General features: G+C 43.0%; 1 protein-coding gene across 1 annotated transcript in view; it reads right to left on the bottom strand.

The window, feature by feature from the left end:
- The window catches only part of DYNC2LI1 (dynein cytoplasmic 2 light intermediate chain 1), a 38564-nt gene that overhangs the window by 16763 nt on the left and 1960 nt on the right, over positions 1-19841 (bottom strand). The window contains exons 2-7 of the mRNA XM_045285678.1: positions 17625-17659; positions 16901-16970; positions 12027-12115; positions 2932-3118; positions 1944-2012; positions 1258-1335 (exon numbers count right to left, since the gene is read on the bottom strand). Coding sequence (XP_045141613.1) covers positions 1258-1335; positions 1944-2012; positions 2932-3118; positions 12027-12115; positions 16901-16970; positions 17625-17659 — 528 coding nt within the window. The remainder of the gene's footprint in view (positions 1-1257; positions 1336-1943; positions 2013-2931; positions 3119-12026; positions 12116-16900; positions 16971-17624; positions 17660-19841) is intronic.

Below are 19841 nucleotides of genomic sequence, written 5' to 3'. Positions count from 1 at the left end.
CATCTTGATAGGAGCACCCAGCCTCATCTGTGTCTGGCAGAGAGGCTGGTGGGTTTAAACTACCGACCTGGCAGTGGGCAGCCCAATGCTTATCCAACTGGGTCAGTTGTTGGTAGGTGCTGTCAAGTCGGTTCCGACGTAGAGGGACACTGCCCAGTCCTGTTCCATCCTCACCTGTTCTTATGTTTTGAGCCCATCACTGCAGCAGCCACTGTGTCATGTATAAACTGGTGGTGCTACCAGGAAATCTTATGGGCAATTTGACCAGATTTTAATGTGCCGCCTGCCTTATCTAGCGGCAGAAAGGTGGAACTGCGAGACCCAGGTCTCTGCTTCTTTATTCTGGATAAATCATTCGCTTCAAACCCCCTCCATCTTTTCAAAACAGTCAATATGAAGTTTCCACAGTGCTCTGTCACTCTAATAGTAAGTGGTCACAGTTCAAGCATTAAAGGTACTGGCTCTCATTATGACGAGAAACATTTGGAGTGTTTTGATAAGTATAAGAAATTTACAATCTAGAGTGTATTTCTTTTTTACAGCCATGAAGACATGTCAGGGTCCCTGTGAGTCCTTTGGTTTGTGAGAGAGAAAAAGAGACCGAGAAACAATTATGCAAGTGGGAAGAAATCTTTAAAAACAATAACAACAAAACCTTCTTATATTTTTTATCACATTAGATATACTGGGTAAACTTTAGTCCTGCGGTGGAAGAGAATAATAGTCACACAACTCTGTCCCGAGCCCTGGACTAGGCATCTCACATACATTATCCCTTCCGATTCTCACAATCACCCCACGAAGAAGGTGCTCTGGAGGTGACTGAGATAAAGTGACTTGCCCAAGATCACATCTCTAGAAACCTGGCTGCCCTGAGATTTCAACCCAGGTAGCATGGTTTTGATCTCTCTAAGAAACAGCATTTTCAGTTAAAACAGACTATCTGTGCTTCCTTTTTTCTTTTTAGGGAATATAAATTCTAATTCTTGAGGGGACGTTGTCATGAACTAGATAACCCATTTACCTTTTTCAGATGAATCGAGGTAGATGAATCTAAGCAAGTTACCAGGTTTGCTCCAACATAAGGGTTTGATGCGTAGGTGCAAAGTCAAGCACACCATGAAAATGGTCTTCGGGCAATAGGAAAGGAGAGAGGGTAACACACCCTACTGAATGCTTTGGTGCTGCGAGCAAGTGGCCCCTCTCTCCATGGTTAGTACTGCCCCCTCCTGTCGCAAGGGGAGAAAAGGCACCCACCATTAACGACGCTCCATAGGAATGCGCAACAAAGCGAAGGGTCTTGCATACGATCTTCCTCTTCTCAGAGTCAAAGTCCTAAGACAACGTGATGACGGTATTAAAAGGAAAACAGAAATCCAACCAACCGAGAGAACAAAATATCTATACAGCGACAGACGCGTGTTATTCAATGTAACAATTCTTAGTTTTTTAAATAGCCTCTGAGGAGCGGGATTCCATTCCCTTGACTCTCGTTTCCATGGCGAACTGATCGAGAGCATCAGCATTCGGCAGCTACAGCTAGCAGGTTTAAACTCTGTTTAAACACTTGGTGCAATAGAATTTAGATGCAAGCACACATTTTATTGTGCAGAATGCCCTACGGATTTTCTGATAGGCAAAGATAAGAGAAAACGGATTTTCTACTTTCTTCAATTTAAAAGTTGAGGAATAAAGTCTTATCCCTTTGTGGCTAGACACATTCCAAACCTTCTGCCCCTGGCCACTGCTTTTATGATTCTTAACTTTTTAAAAAAGCTTTCCTAATGATATGCTCTCGTCCTAAGCCTCTAAGATGTGTGACATCCTGGCCTATCCCTTCCAGAGTCCTGTTTACTGTTCCAGCGTTACTTTGATCCTTACAATAGCACCTAGACATGCATGTACAAGAATCTCAACTGCAAGTGACAGAGCTAAGGGCTTACCTGAAAAATATCGTATTTACTGCCAATTATAACCAGGGGTATTGGAAATGGGTCAATCAATTCACGATCCTGTTAACAAACATATTTCATGGAATTAGCTAGAACTGCTTACTTTCTATATACTCAGCAAGGTCTAGTCACTTCCTAAAATACATACTTTTCAGCCTCTACATAGACATTGACTTAGTTTTTGTGATTAAAACATTCCAATATTTAATTATCACTTTCTAAGACGCATTTCTGATGTTTAAAACCAGAAACAGCAATTCCTTCAACTAGTGTTTATATATACATATAATTTAATCTGCCCTTTTATTTTATTTACCATATGATATCTTCCTAGGTCTTTGGTTTATATTCCTATTCTGTATTGTTTATTGCAGTCGCATTTCTTCTGCTTGGACTTGAAGCCCAAAACTTTTTGATTTGCTCCAATATGACCAGTGTCAAACTCATCCACATCAACTCTGGGCAGTAAAAAATGCTGCTCTTAGCAGATTTCATGACTGCTGTGAAAGGACTTGTGATACCACCACTGTGACTTGATAATCTAATTATTTATCAGAGGAGCAAAAGATATTGAATATGTGACAGACACTGAATGAATGCAAAGTGCAGAGCGCTGGTGGAGGCTGGTGGAGGACTCGTGGTTTTAATTTCTAGCTTCTGCTCATTCTTCTTGCCAGGCAACTTGTGGACACGCTTAGCTTTTTATCTTCATTTTTCGGAGATTACAAAATCAATCTCAAACCACTACTCTGCCGTCTTTTGATGGGTGCAGTATGCCATAGCAATCACAGGGAATGTCTTTTTCCTTGTTTTGCTCTTATTGAAGTTTTATTAAATTGCTGTAATTTTCCAGTGATCAGGCTCATCTACATCCAGTGACTGTCCCGCCACGCATGGAAATCTGAAGCCACTGTCTGTGACGGCCTCAGTAACTAGGCACTGGGCCCCGAGGCTGGCACTGGGCCCCGCAGCCACTCACCGGATGGTCCTTCGGCAGGTTGCTCCACATCTTCTGTCTCATGTCAGAAGCTGCTTTGGAGTGTGTCTTTCCCAGTTTCATGATCACTTTGTCGATGTGGCTTTTTGTGACTTGCAATAGATTTTCCATGGTGGGCCAAAGGTCATTAGGCTTTGAAAGATCCAAAACAAGGACAATGGAAAATGTCCTGCAGAGACAGAAACGTATGTCAACAGCGTCTCCAAATCACTACCGTTTCCTTCCAGAACTAGCACGCGACACTTGTTCTCGTGGAATAACAACCTTATCAATGAAGAGAAAGCCCCAAAGTAAATAATAAAAAGGCCAAACTGACAGCTCTAGTTAGTCCCACCATTTTCTCTAGGGGTAGGAGACTGTCACAGCCGATAGTGACACTAAAGTTCTTGTTTGCACAAGTCAATCACAATCCCACTGGACTGTGGGAGCAGATGGGTCCAAGGATGCTGAGTTTAACTCCAGCTACACCATGTGCTCCAAAGAAGGGACGTGAAACCGACAGCAGCAGTGGCAGCAACAGCCCAGCTACCAGGTGACGGGGAGGAAATAGATTCATCAATGGGCCATGCTAGGGACCTAACTAACTTATTTAATTTTTACCACAACTCAACCAGAAGATGTCATTATGTCCATTTTATAGATTAGAAGCCTGAGACACAGATTGGCGGGATCAGCAAATGGTAGCGCTGGCACTGAGATGCAAAGCCATTGATCTTCCTCCTGCTCTGCACGGCCCTCTCTGAAAGCATGCCCCTTGCCCATGGACGTAGCCCCACCATCATCGAATGCATGAGTGCTCATCTTCCTGTACATCGACACAAGTCCAGGGGTATTCTAGACAATGGTCATAATAAGATTTACAGCCACGATCGTGGGCCAGTATACCCTTAGTTCACAGGACAAATATTCTGCTAGCAGATACAGCAAGGCATCATGATCTATATTATTTTGTTATTTTGCTGAGTTTAAGCAAAACAGTTGCTTTGTATAATTCATATAAAACAGTAACTAAATTCTCTATTGGGTTGTCTTTTAGGCACCAATGATAAAGATTTTCTATAAAATTATTACACCATTATCTAGTCAATTAAATCTGTGTCATTTTAATAAGCTCATAAACAGTTTTACTTCATTGAAAAAATATAGCATCACATGTTCAATAATAAGGGAATCACTGTTATTTCCCAGCTTTAACTATGGTTGGTAAAGATCACTGTCAAGAAACAGAGCCAAGGCCATGCCCAACAGAAACAGCATCGACTCCGCTCTCCATGGTTGTTGTTAGGTCCGGCTGAGTCAGTTCTGACTCACAGAGGCCCGACGTACAACAGATCGAAACACTGCCATGCTCACAATTGTTATGTTTGAGCCCATTGCTAGGGGTCCTGGGACAACCAGTTTTGTCCAAGGTCTTCTTCCTTTTCGCTGCCCCCCTCCTACTTTATAAACCATGATATCCTTTTCTAAGGCGCATTCAGGCTATACTTCTTCCAGCGAGGAGGACTTGAAGCACTTGCTGATGAACATCAAGGATGGTAGCCATCAGTATGGCTTACAATTCACTGTAAAGAATACTCAAATCCTCCCAACTGGACCAACAGACAACATCATGATAAATGAAGAAAAGGTTGAAGTTGTCAAGTTGTCTTGGTTGGGTCCACAATCAATGTTCCTGGAAGCAGCAGTCAAGAGATCAAATGATGCACATCCTCTTGTACAAGTCCTCAGTTAGAGTACTGAAAAGTAAGGATGTTACTCTGAGGACTAAGATGCTTCAGGGTATTTTCCATTGCCTCATATGCATGTGAAAGTTGGATAATGAATAAGGAAGACTAAGAAGAATCGATACATTTGTATGATGGTGTTGGTGAAGAATACTGACAGTGGCATGGACTGCCATATCTTTGGCAAATTTAAAATACCCTTTTCATTTGCCTTTTATGGTATCCCCTCCACCTACCACCTACCACCACACACATACATGCATATTGTTCCTCCCACCTGATTTGACATGCCCTCTATCAGAGGCACTGCTCTGGGATTAGAAACATAGCATCTGAAAAGCTACTGTCCAAACACACGTGCAGTACACCAGTGGAGTGACCATGACTTTCCCCCTTGGGTTCTGTCCTTCCTATCCCGCCACCACCTTAAGCACTTTGAAAGACAGGGAATGGATATTTTGAAACTGCTTTGCAAAGAGAGAAGGAAGAAAGGCCTGGCAGGACTCTACACTGGCTTGTCCATGATGACAAGACAGGAAAAAGGAGGCCGAGCAAGAGGCAGGTGCTAATTCAGGAAGAGTCAACTGCCGGAAGTGGAGAGGAGAGGCGCCTGAAACAAATCAAGTCCCCAGGATTTGAGCTGAGCCAACATAAACTGTGCCTTTAGCAAACACTTCCCTAGAACTGTTCCCACTGATGAACCCTTGTTTGAGAATTAAGTACAATTACTATGCCAATGCGGCTGAGCTTGGAGGGATGGTACGTTCAGTTCTAGACCAATGCAAGAAAGCACATATCGCCAAAAAGCAAGCACATGAAGCATCTGGTCTCCCAGTGCATAAGTTATGTTTACACTTTTCTGTAGGCTACGCATTATAGTTGCATCCTGGGAAAAATCAGAAATATTGTGAGAACCACCAGAATGTGACTCAGAAACATGAAGTGAGCACATGCTGCTAGAAAATGGAACTGATCTATTTGCTCAACGAAGGGTCGCCACAAACCTTCAATTTGTAAAACGCAAACAGGAAGATGCTCACATACTTCTGATTTTTCCCGTTGCGAAATTAGTAGGCTACAGAAGAGTGCAATCACAACTGAAATTCTACCCTTTTACAAAATTTCAAGTTTCACTGACATGTAATTCACATATCACACAATTCAATGATTTATGCGATCTTCACCACACTCCATTTTGGAAATTTGTTCTCTTTCTTGTATTCATAATTAGTTCCCCTAACCTCCTCTGCCATAACCCTAAGAAACAATCAACACGGTTACTGTTTCTAGATTTACCTATCCTTGATTTCACATAAAGAAAAACATACAAACAACGAAAACAAAAAAACCCCAACAGCAATAACAAAATACAACAAAGCAAAACCTCAAACAAAAACAAAGCAGCAACTATGAAACATTAGAACACATTTAAAATGAGTCAAAAGGGAGAACCAATGAGAAGGTGCTAATTTTAAGCTACCTGCACCTGTGTTGACCCGATTTCCAGTTCACTCTGACAGCAAAGCTATTCACAGCCCTGATCAATGGTCAGAGGGGATTCACCAAAGGCTCAGTCCACGGGGGGACTTAGCGACCCAAACTGAGTGCTACAGACAACTGGAATTTTAGACTCTGCCCTTTTGAGGTGCACAGAATTCTATTCTTTGATGCGGGGCAATTGTCAGCTCCTCCATTTTACATGGCGTGTGGGCAAAAGCAGTTACAAAAAATGTTCTTACGATTCTGATGTGTAACATACCATCTAAGCCAACAAGGTGCTTACCTGGCTACCTGTGCAAATACAATCAGCACAATTGTCAGGCCCTCTAACTGCATGCTCATCGACCTGGACTGACCACTGACTGGTTCCTTTCAAATATAAGGTCTCCATTGGTTTCAAAAAGTGATTTAACCCACGTAGTTCAATGTTATGCGCCACTTTTCAGAGCTCTAGTTATCATAACAAAGTAAGGTCACCTCATACTACTGTAGACGACATAGTGTAGACTAGGAATGGATTCAGGACAAGGTAAGAGTCTGGGCTGTTGCTTTGGTTCTTAATGTACAATCTTAGGCAGGTTACTTATGTGAACTTCCAGTTTCTTCAATTGCAAAATTGTTGTTGTTAAGTGCCAGCAAGTTGGTTCCAACCCACAGTGACCCTATGCCCAACAGAACAAAATACTGCGTGGTCTTAAGACCATCCTAGCAATTGTTGCTATGCCTGAGCCCACTGTTGCAGCCTTGGTGTCAATCCATCCTGTGTCAATTCCTTTTTCGCTCTGCCCCTCTACTTTACCACGCATGATGCCCTTCTCCAGGGACAGGTGTCTCCTGACAACATGTCCAAAGGATGTAAGAAGAAGTCATGCCCTGCCTTCCCCTGGCTGTACTCCTTCCAAGACAGGTCGGTTTGTTCTTTTGGCAGTCCATGGTATTTGTGGTATTCCTCTCCAGCACCATCATTCAAATGCATCGATTCTTCTTTGCTCTTCCTTATCCAAGGTGTAATGTTCACATGCACATGAGGCAATGGAAAATACCATGGCTTGGGGCAGATGCACCTCAGTCCTCAAAGTAACATCCCTGCCCTGCAATACTCTGAAGAGATCTTGGGCAGCAGATTTACCTAATGCAATGTGTGGTTTGATCTCTTGACTGTTGCTTCCATGAGCACTGACTGTGGCGCCAAACAAGACAAAATCCTTGACATCAACCTTTACTCCATTATTGGTCCAGTTGTGAGGATTTTGGTCTTCTTTACATTGAGTGGTCATCCATACTGAAGGCTGCAATCCTTGATCTTCATCAGGAGTGTTTCACGTCCTCCTTACTTCTGCAAGTACGGCGTGTCAGCTGCAAATCGCAGGTTGTTAAAAAGCCTCCTGACACCACATTCTTCTTTCTATAAGCCAGCTTACCTGACGATTTGCACAGCATACAGACTGAATACAACCCTGGTGCACACCTTTCCTGATTTCACACCATGCACTAATTCCCTTGTTCTGTTTGCACACTGACCCTTGATCCCCCCGATTGCAAAACGGACACTATAGAATTGCTTATCTCATAGCGTTTCCAAAAGATTTACATCAGATGCTGTATCAAAGCATGTAAAGCAGTAGGTCCAGTACCTGGTACTCATGCAGAGGATTCCATGAACAGAAATTGCTGCTGATATATGTATGTATACATATATATATATACATATATACACACACATATACACACATATACATGTATATATACACATATACATGTATATGTGTATATATGTATGTATATATATATATATATATATATATATATAAATTCTATCTTTAATTACAGTGTATCAGCAAATCAAGGTTCCTATTTAATACTTGTTACCCATACTGCTCATTTTCTTTGGGTACATTCTCTACAGTGGATCAACATTCTCCTTATTTTGGTTTGGCTGTTCCATTCCCATTAACCCAGTCTCACCACCCCTCAACCCTCTCATCTATGCTTCAGAGTATCTGCTGACCACTTGGGCTCTCATCGATGGCTTTTTAAAAGCGCGCAGTGCTCAAAAGTGATACTCATTTCTTTAGGAGTTAACCTGTTCTTTAGCTAGAAAGTGATAGTTTCACCTGAAGGCTTAAAGGATAATACCTCAGTGCAATAGCCACAGGGAGTCTTCCTCAGCGGGTCCAGTAAGTCTGGGTTTTTTGAAAATTTCAATTCTGCTCCACATTTTTCTCCCTATCCATCAGGATCTATCCACTGTGGTCCTGAATAGAATGTTTGAGAGTAGTAACCAGGTATTATCAAGTTCTTCTGGTCTCAGGGTAGAAAAGTTGACACAACTGGTCCTGTCAACTGGATCTTTATCTGAATCTTAGGCTTCCTTCCCTTTTGTTCCAGATGAATAGGGACCAATCGTCATTATCTTATAAGACCACTTGTAAGCTTTCAAGATCCCATAAACTATTCACCAGACTGGGACATAGAATTTGATCTATATGGACTGTTTTCTGCCAAATGACAAAGCTGCCCCACAAGACTATGACCCTGAGTCTTCAAAGCAAGAATATTAATCTTGTGAGATGAAGAAGTATGTTGAAGAAGTATCACTTTCTCGTCAGTCTCTATAACTCCGAGACCTGAAGAACTAGAAGCGGCTCACACACTGCCACCCCAATCAGAAGTTCCTGGTAGGGTGGGAGAAAACTGTGGGATAAACTTAAAATCATGAAAGAGACAGGTTTATTGGGGGAACCCCCCAAGACTATGTTCCTTAGGCACCCTCTGGGCTGGACTGGAACTCATCCCTGTGTTAGAGTAATCAGCCATTTACCATCAAGGGGCAGCATTTACCCAAGGACAGAGTTCAGAAGGACACGGGAGGAGGAGCAATGGAAACAGGCAGCCCCAGGAGGAAGTTGGATTAGTGATGGTACACTAGGGGACTGCAAAGGATAAGTCGAAAGAAAATATCGATGAATTGTTGAATGTAAAACAGATAGTCTGTTCTGTAAATCTTCACCTAATTCACAATGAAAGTGTTCTTTTAAGGCAAACAAGCTTCTTTGACTGTTTTACTGTGCACACCCACATATGTGTACCAAACCAAACTCGCTGCCATCGAGCCAATGCGGCCCCCTGTGGGTTTCCGAGACGGTAACTGTTTCCGGAGTGGAAAGTCCAGTCTTTCTCCCTCGGACTGCTGGTGGTTTCTAACTACTGACCACGTGGATTGCAGCCCAACCTGTAACCATTACACAACCGGGGCTCCCTATACATGCATATGCATATATGCACACAGATGTATTTTGGTTGTTATTAAACAGGAACCCTGGTGCTGCCATGAGGAAGCACTTGGCTGCTAGCCAAAAGATCCCACCAGCCACTCAACAGGAGAACGCTGGAGCAGTATGTTCCATAAAGATGATTTATAGTCTTGGAAACTCGATGAGCAGTTCGCTACAGAGGCTCGACTCAACAGAAATGGGTTTGGTTCGGTTGCTGTACACAATTATAGATAACATAGTATTGACTACACCATAGTAAAACAGATATAGAAACTTATTTTTTAGAGTTTTTTTTATTGTGAGCTAAGGTGAAGATTTATAGAACAGTATTCAGGATACTCATGTGTACAGCCCAGTGGCCTTCATTTCCCAGCCTTGTGCTGTGCTCCCTTGTCCCACATTGTACCTTCCCCATCATCATGCAGAAGAAAAGGGAATCACTACCAAGAGACCTGCTGGTGCAGTCGGCGAAGTGCTGGACCGCTAAAAGGCGGGCAGTTTAAAACTACCAGCCACAGAAAAAGATAAGACAGCCTGATTTCATAAAGATCTACAGCCTTGGAAACCCATAGGGGCAGTTCGACTCTGCCCCCTCGGGTTTAGTTGGAATTGACCCCACAGCTGTGAGTAGGTACTGTCCAGAGAATGACTGTCTCCTGTCCCCCACCATCACTGGTAACCACCAATGAACAGTGGTGTCCGAAGAAACAACTAGTGTGCACGTCATTCTATAAACGTGAGGCCATAATAACATGTCCTTTGATGATGGATTCCTCTCACGCAGCACAAGGTTTTCTACAAGGCGCTGCTTTTCAGCTCCACCACAAATGGCAGCGCAAACAATTTAAGACATGTTTTTTTAAAGATAAACTCATAAGACGGGCTGAGACCACAGGAAATGTTCTATCACATAACATCTGAAGTCTGTGGAAATACTCAATGCACCCACAGTCCTTCTATGAGCAACTATTTTAAAGATAAACAATATCTAATAGCATTGGGCAACATTATTTTCTCAAGTGACGGAGTTTTGTCCAAGGCAAGAAAACTGTGTGTTATACTAATCCCGGAAAACTACATTCAGAGCGAAATGTTTTCCATGAATTTGTTAACTCGTCAGCAACCTACACGGTGTGACCGGCTATGGCCTCTTGTCCGTCTGTGTTTGGTGACAGTGACCTCTTCCCGGCCAGTGCAGGCCCCAGCTGCACTGGGTCCTGGGAACCCAAGCCCAAGCCCTCACCAAGTGAGAGATTAAAACTTTCCCAAGCAACAAGGTGATGGAACAAGTCAGAGCCCGAGCCCAAGCGGCTCCCATGCAGTAAGAACCGGCCGTGCCTCTTGCTCCTTTCTGTCTCCAGCCGCACCACGAACTGGGACCTGACACCTCCCAGCTCCTCCTGCCCCGCCCACCGCCCCACAGACACACCACCATGAAACACTCTCACTGTCACGCAGCTTCACTTCATTTATCCCCTTTCCAGGGGGACACATGAAAAATTACAGAGATGTAAAGTACCAAGTTTCTGAAAAGTAATGTCACAGGAAATGGTGATTTTACATGGAAAAGTAAGAGCTCAATGTGTATGCGTATGAAACATCCCAAATTGGAAAGATGGAAATGAATAATACCATGCCATGTTAGCAATGGTTATTTTTTATGTGACTGCAGGTGTCCTTACTTTCTTTGAGCCTTTCACATTTCCTCCTAGTTTCCTATCTAAGTGAGTAGGACAAATAGATAAAGGGCAGCATTCTGTATTTCTTTAAGAAGAAAAACATCACTGGATGAATCAAACCAGTATTCCCTGCATCTGGCTAAGTATGAAAAAAGAATCACTCTGTTGAGAAGAGAGAATGAGATACGCTAGGGCTTTCCAAAAAGAACTGCTGAGCCTTTGGGTTTGGTCCATGTGGCAATGAGTTGGGGTCAAACGTTGACAAGACTGAGATCTCTCAGATTTTTTTAAGCTTTTTGTTTTCCTTGGCCAAGGCGGGTTCCCAGAGACACTGTTGAGAAATGTCACAATTTTTCCACATGTGGGAGTCGTTGTCAGAAACATGCCACCCCGGGTTTTTGAGGTCTTCTGTGAGGTCTCCTCCATGAAGGTCAGCAACAGTGAGACTCCCCCTGCTCCCGCCCTTGGCCTTGCCCTGAGGGAAACTCCAACGTATCAAGGAGGATTCAGTTCTAAGGTGGACTTGCATACCCAGCTGAAGAAAAACCTCCAGAGGTCAATTAGCTCCCACCAACGTGAGGAGTGGAAAGTCATGCATTTCAAATTTATTTTTTGCCAAGTGAATTCATGGCCCAAGTGTCATTTGACATGTTTTTGTTGGTGGTGTTTGGAGGTTTATAAAACATGTTACAAATTGGAATGCCAGTGATTTCATTTTAGCACAGGCCAAAACTCTGGTCTTTTTAAAACACTATGAAAGCTTTATAGTTTAAGGGCACAGCAAGAAAATGGTAGATGCCTTAGGGGACATAAAATTCTGATTCACAAAAGCTCACTCATTCGCCCTGTGGAGCCTGCTGTGGACTCCCAGCCCCCCCACCCCCAACGGGCTCCCTTACCTTAAGGTGTCACTCGTAATTGGTATGGTGATTAAGTCCAGTAAAGATGTTCCTCCACCCAGTTCCCAAAAGTGAGCAATATGTTTTGGCTTAGAAAGAAAAAAAAAGAAGAAGAAAGGTTTTAATATTAAAAAAAATACATTGTTCATTTTAAATGCTTTCTCATATTTTATTATTTCCCGAGTAGTCAGTCAGTTTGTGGCAGTATGGTGGCTTGCATGTTGCTTTAATAGTGGGAGCTAGGTCCGTGGTGTTTCGGATAGCAGTGGGCTCACCCCCGGTTTCAGGCTTCGCGGAACTTCCAGACTATACTACATTTTAAATTATGTTCTGCGGGGAACACAGTTGGGCATTTTCATCTTTGGAACCCCATTTTCCTCCAAAATACAGGATGCAGTGTAACAAAACTAGATGAGAAATATGACAGTCTCACGGAAAGTATGTGAGAGAATGTCAATAGAGGTCATCTGTCGCACCCTTTGGCTTTGTAGACTCTCTCCAGGCGGTCACACTGGGATTCTATTCCTCACCGATGCCTTCTGGTGGCGTCCAGGCCCTCACGGCAGCAGCGTCTTCCTGGAAGGTCTTCCCTGCCACCTCACCTCCGAATCCCTCAGACCATACCTCATGTGGGTTCACTCCTCAGCCTTGACCTGTCCCACTTTCCATCCCTTCCTGTCCCCAAGGGGGAGTGCTGTCATACACGAATTGTGGAGCACTTGGTGTCTACCTTTGCTGGAGGAAATGCGGTCAGGGAAGGATGTAGAAGTCAGAAGGCCCTAACTTTCAAAGCCAGGGCCAGTGTTTCTCGGCCCTGTGACTGCTTCTCTGAGCCCCATAGCCCTCTCCTGTAAAATGGGGGTAACAGGAGCTATCTTAATGGACGCTGTGAGTTTGAAAGGAACGAAACATATAAATCCCTTGATTGATAAGAGCACGGATTAGACAATGTCTGATGTGTCCTTTCCCTTCCTCCTTCAGTTATCATTGGTCTGTCATCTGTCGTATTGGGTGGCTGTGTGGGTGCTTTGATGCTGGAAGCTATGCCAGCAGGATCACCCGGGTGGGCAGATTTCAGTGGAGTTTCCAGGGGAAGAAGGGGGGTTAGCATGTAGAGACCACCGAGTTTATGTCAATGGTGCTGGAAATTTCCAGAAAAGGTCTATGGCAATGGCTGCCCAGTCTGAGGAATGTAATCAAGGTCAAACGTGATGTGGAAAATGCTTTGTGATGCATATTTCACCACGATTGTTAATTACGTGAAAATTATTTACAAAAGGAAAGCATCTGCTAAGTGCAAAAAGCTTGCACAAATCCAATGTGGGCCCGCCTCGGTAAAAGAACACATGTAGACATCAGCATGTGTGCCTGTAGTAAGAGAGGGGATGGGGTGTGGAACAGACAGAAGTATGGACGAGAATATGTGGACGAGTACCATATTAACATATCAAGTCTGCAGTAATTTCTTCCTTGTTTGCTTGCTGATGCTTACTAAATACTCAATAATGAACTCCTTAAAAAATAGGTTAAAAATTATATATTGTCACTCTCGTCCATTGCTGATGGGATTGAAAAATGGTCTAAACGCTGTTGAAAATAGTCTGGTAGTTCCTCAAAAAGTGAAAGGTAAAATTACCACATAATTTAGCAATCCCACCCGTAGGTGTACACCCCAAAACCTCAAGGCAGAGACATCGATCCCTGCACACCAGGGTCAACTACAGTGTCACTCAAAGCAGGCGAAGGATGGAAAGCCCAAGTATTCATCAACAGAGAAGGGATAAGTGATGGATACACGCACAAAGGGATATTATTCATCCAAAAATTGAATTGAAATCTTGACATAGATAAAACATGAAAATATAATACTGAATGAAAGTCACAAAAGTTCAACAGTTCTATGATTCCATTTGTATGAAAGATCTAGAATGGGCACATGCATAGTGACTCAAGTTTCTTGGTGGTTACCAGGGTGAGGGAGAGGGAGAAACATGGAGAGGGACTGCTTAATGGATACAGAGTTTCTCTTCAGGGTAATGATAGAATTGGAAACAGATAGTTGTGGTTGCCCAAAAGGGCGCATGCAATTAATACGACCACATTGTACATGTAAGAAGGGTTGAAATGACAACTGTCGTGTTACATACACTTTGAAAGCTGCATAGTGGGTACATGGGGCTGCCTTGTTCGTCCAAGTCTTGAGAGGTTTTTTTTGGCCTTTGACAGGGTGTAGTTTTGTCACTTTCCTACCACTTGTTTTAGTGGGAAATGTTTTGGCAATTCCTTCTCTCTTAACTAAGGTTTCCATCTTAGTTAAGTTCTGGCTTTCCTAGGTTTGACTAGATGTATTTTATCACCAATTTTTAACCCCCTCTCCCCAAAATAGAGACTATGCTGTCTATACCTGAACATAACTGCTCTGGTTCTAGCAATGCTTCACCGGGGGATAAACTGTGCCTAGTGTCAGATGCAGCATACACTCACTCAAGTTCTAATAAAACCAGTTAAGACACTTGGTATTATCTTTATGGAAATTTATCACTCTAGGCAGAGATAAAACAATTGAATAGAATCATCCTGATCTAGCAGAGGAACTTCCCAGAATTAATCTGACCAATGTAAGGCCTTGACAGCCTCTAGCCAGAGATCAGAGTCCTCTGAGCAAAAGTGTAAGCCAAAGATCTGTCCCTGCCACCATGGGGTGCCTGAGAAGTTCCTATCGACAAAAATAAGTGGTGGGCTGGGGAGCAAGAAGAGATTAAATGGCTGCCTTTTCTATAAAACCGGTTGTTGGGAAATCAACATTGGCTGGCCGCAGCCCTCCATGTGTCTGAGCAGGACTCTGTTTCGGAAGCAGAAACTCAGAGGAGATACGAGGTGCTCCTGGACTCAAACCTTCAGGCTTCTGGTTAACAGCTGAGCACTCTGTCTCCACCACCTAGTCTCCTCCCTTTCCAAGCTGTTGTCCTCTTGTGCCACCGAGTGGATTCTGACTCATAACCATCCTGTAGGACAGAGCAGACCTGCTGCTTCGGGTTCAGAGACTGTCAATCTTTACTGGAGCAGGCTGCCTCATCTTTCTCCTGTAGAGAAGCTGGTGTGTTTGAACCCCCAATCTTGTGGTTACCAGCCCTTTGATGATCCCTCTAAGCCACCAGGGATGCTTTCCTTTTTCAGAGACCTCTTAAATGGTAGAGGGCTGAAAGGGCTAGGCAATCAGGTAACTTGGAAATCAGAGCCCCGGTTTCCAGAGACCCTTTCTAGACTGCGGGCCAACACTGACCGGCTTCTAGCCCTGACGCTGAGCAGCCTTCAGGCCACTCAGTGGGGTGAGGAGCTGAGAGAGCACCTCTGTGTAAGGCTCCTTCCATCGAACTGTTAAGGAACGTTAAACACATGAAAAAATTCAACTGGTTGATTCGAAGTTTAGAGAAGAAATTATGTAAAAAAGAATCACCTGAGCTTTTATGAATCTATAACCATGAACTTGGGAAAGGCAGAAGGGCATTAAAATAGGTTTCAGAGGAATACATTGCAGCTTTGAAAAATTCTCATCTCTTAAAAAAAATCACTAAAACGTGTTTGCTGTTGATATCTGAACTATGAATGTTTATGGGGCTAGTAGTTTGCTAGGTCCCTCAACTCACAATTTGATGAAGGGAAATCTTTAGAGTTCTTCTGAAAGGTTAAGCTCCAGGAAACAGTCTCAAAGTTTCCGATGAAAAACATACTTCGACTTCGGGGCCAATTCCTCATGAGTCAGAAACATGAAGTTCTCCTGTATCTCAACATATTCTGTTTTCCCTTTCCTTTTTAATTGCAGAGTCTTAATGAACAACTTTCTCTGATGAATAGAGGAAGTAACCCGCAGGTTTCACTCTGTACATGGTCTAATGATTAATTAAGCATTTGGACTAGATCAATCTATGAAAACTCACCTTACAGGATAAATGTGTTCGGATTGTCCTGTTCTAGATTGTTCTTTCATATACTTAAGTTGATCTCACTTCTTCTCATGTGACAACTCAAAAAGAGATTTTGTTTAGGAATGTCTTTCCCCTAATATATACAAATGTATACTTTCCCCTAATAGATATTAATCTTTCCCCTAATAGGTACTAATGTATACTTTCCCCTAATATGTACTAGTGGTACAGTGGTTTGGACTTCAGACCACTAAACCCAAGGTCAGTGGTTTGAACCCACTCAGAAGAACTATGAGGCAGTCTGCTCTGTCCAGGCTTACAGCCTCCGAAATCCTAGAGAGTAGTTTCCCCCTGTCCTTCAGGGTTGGACTCAACTCACTCAATGGCAGCAGGCTTCATTCGGTTGGTTTTAATACACACCCGAGTTCTCTCTTTATCCTGAACAGTTTCTAGTCTTCCTGGGGAGACACTAAACAAGTGAAAACAGGATTATAACAACCAAGACCTTGAAACCGAAACACGATTTCAAGATGTATTTATAAAAAGGCTAACAATTTCGATTCCGAGCAGCACGCTTCCACAAATATTCAATAGCGCAAGACCATCTTTGCAGCAGATTTTTCAGGAGACAGGAGGTGACTCATACACTGATTTTAATTTGAGGGTGGGAAAAAGCCACATGGATAGAATCAACATAATGCAGAAATCAAATAAATCACGTTACAAAGGAATCTGGTGCCAGCATTCCAAGACACCCCAAATGAGAGAGCTGAAATATGTTCACAGCTTGGGTTGGCTTCCCATCTGCTGAAGTGTCTTGGAGGTTTAACAGTCTGAGGTGAACAACTGGAATATGCTTACTGATTGGCGATAAGGAGGAAACTGTAAACCAGTCAGCATCACTTCCCCGACTATGGGCACAGCAGTATCACTGAGGACAACACTCACTGTGTTATGCCCTTTGGCTCGTCTCCCATACGTGTACTCCAGAGCCAAGGTTGCTTTGGGCGGCTCATCCCTGTACAACAAAGAAAGATGGTGTTACCTTCTGGACTGGTGTCAGTTTCTTATGCCTTATCAGCTTAATTTCTGCTTCCTCTTAAACACTGCCATCCTTTAGTCAAGAAGTGAACTTGAGTAGCAGCAATTAAGAACATGGTACAATTTCCACATTGAGGGTCAACTCCAAAAATACATCCAGGAGCAATTTAAAGATGACACGGACCAATTAATCAGAGTGTATTTATGGAGAAGATAGTTTAAACAGTAGAGTTGCACAGTCCAATAGCATATACATACTGTGGTAAGCTAACATTGCTCCCCTGGACCGGGAAATCTTGTATATATTGTTTTTTCTCTTTTCTTTTTGAAATCTTGCATATTTGTGACTTATTGTTGGCTACATCTTTAAAGGAGTGTTAACAGAGGCCATGCTAAGGACTCACTGAGAATTAACTATTTTATTTGGATCTCAAAAGTATTTTCCTTCCATATGTTTCTTAGAATCTAGCTTACCCTGTATAACTACAATAAGCAAAAACATACTGAATGTCTCCCTGGTAGTCTAGTGGCTGGGATTTGGCGCTTTCACTACCATGGCCTGGGTTCAATTCCTGGTCAGGGAAAGAGAAATAAGCAAAAACATAGTCTTCAAGGTTAACGTAACACTTACCTGTCAAGACACCTTAGGATAATCGTAGTTTTCCCCTAGAAATTCAAAAAGAAAAAATATTGTGTTAATGTCATTCATATGTAAAATTTTTATTACTATTCATAATTGTGGCCTCAAACAGCTTTTTAATCACTTGAATGACAAATTACCGGGAAATGGGAAACTAGAACTTTCAGAATTGTTCTTCCGTCCGGTACGTGGGAAAAGTTAACTGTCAACTTTCCATCACAGTGTAACTACACTGCTATTATTATAATTATAAAGCCCCGCATATGACAAATACGAGCAAATCGCACCCCACTTTAGTGGTCAACTTGGCAGCTGTCTTACATTTCCTCTCTCCGCGTCTCTGCTAACTACTGGTTAAGCTGATGAGGAGTGTCTTCTAAGATGTTTTTATTGCAATTGTTGGGGTGGAAATAAAGAAAAATGATAACATACACATAAAGGACAAGCTGCAACTGTGTGCCGAGGAAGCAATGCAGATGCTTTCTGTTTGTTTGCTTGTTTGAATTCTAGAGGGTGTACGTACCCCATCTCTGCTACAAACTCCTTAAATCTCACAGCCCAGACAAGGGGCTGGCTCGCTGGTTTGAATCTCCCTCCTCTTCTTTTTAATAGTAATTTGTGACAGGAATGAACTCTTAAAGGGAAAAAGGAAAAAAAAGGAAAAAGGAAGCAGGCGAAACACTACAGGAGGAAACCTTTGGGCCTCAAGAAAACAATTTGGAAAATGGTTTCTTTTAGTAGAGCCTCGAAGGGGGTCTTGTAACATAGTGGTTACACATTGAATTGCTAGCTTGAAGGTCAACAGTTTGAAATCGCTCCACAGGAAAAAGATGAGGCTTTCTACTCCTGTCAAGAGTTCCAGTCTTGGGAACCTACAGCTTTGAGACCCCAACATTACACTAATAAATTCATTTGTCCAGGACTTTAAATCACTATGGAGGCTTGTAGCCTTCTCACACAGCAGACTCCGATATGCTATCACCATCAAGTTGTTTCTGATTTATCCAAATTAACAGTAACTTTTCAACCTCTTTGACGGTCTGGGTTCTCTTTATTCACATTCTGTTTGTTTCAAAGTTATTGATAGTCACGATACATGACGTGCCCTTACTGACCCACAGTGCTATGGGGAGGCGGGGGTGGTGGTGGGGGCAGCACCAGAGACACAGTGTGGGAATTGTGCCCGGTCTGAGTCCCCCACACCAGGACATGACACGAAGGAAGCGCAACAGAGCAGCAAGGGGTGCAAAGCAACAATGTCCCCGAGGAATTCTGAAAGTAAACTTCGGACTTGGGGGGTCAGGGCTTGGCACTGCATCAGACACGATCAGAAAACATTCACAGGGTCAGTAGACAGACCTGGAACTATTCATAGCTATTTTTCTTCTTCTTTTTTTAATGTCTACCTGTATAAGATAGGCAGGATATCAACAACCTGAGGAGAAAACAACGGAACTAATGGTTCCAGGGAGGACATGGGAGAGGAGGAAGTGAGGGAAAAGGAGGGGGAGACAACAAACCCAGGGACCAGGGAACAACAAGAGATCTAAAATTGATGGTGAGGTCGGGCATAGAAGGCCTGGTGGGGTTCAATCAAGTACAATGTAGCCGAGAAGAAGTAAAGAGAGCGGAATGCAGGTTGAACATGATAGTGGGACAGGAGGAAAGTAAAAGGAAATAGAGGAAAGAATTAGGAAGCAATAGACATTTATAGAGGTCTAAATACAGGCAGATACATATGTACATATATTGATATATTATGATAGGGATATAAGTCTATGTACATATATTTATAGGTTAAGTATTTTGGTAGCAGATGGTCATTGGGCCTCTACTCAAGTCCTCCCTCAACACAAGAACACTTTGTTCTAAGAACCTGGCATTCTGTGATGCTCACCTTTCCAACATGATCACTGATGGCAAAATGGGTGCATAAGCTAATGTGGTGAAGAAAGCTGATGGTGTCCAACTACGACAAGATATAGCGTTTGGGGTCTTAAAGGCTTGAAGTTAAACAAGCGGTCATCTAGCAGGGAAGCAACAAAGCCCACATGGAAGAAGCACATCAACCCATGTAATCACGAGGTGTCTATGGGATCAGGTATCAGGCATCAGAAGACCCAAAACCCATCTGTAGACAGTTGGAGAGCCCCTCACAGAAGGGTCACGAGGGAATGATAAGCCAGCCAGGGGGCAGTATAGCACCAA

Source organism: Echinops telfairi, unplaced genomic scaffold, assembly GCF_000313985.2.
Source record: "Echinops telfairi isolate 266 unplaced genomic scaffold, ASM31398v2 ScPeMD7_7475;HRSCAF=8513, whole genome shotgun sequence".
Taxonomy (NCBI): domain Eukaryota; kingdom Metazoa; phylum Chordata; class Mammalia; order Afrosoricida; family Tenrecidae; genus Echinops; species Echinops telfairi.
This window is presented reverse-complemented; position numbering and strand designations above follow the sequence as displayed.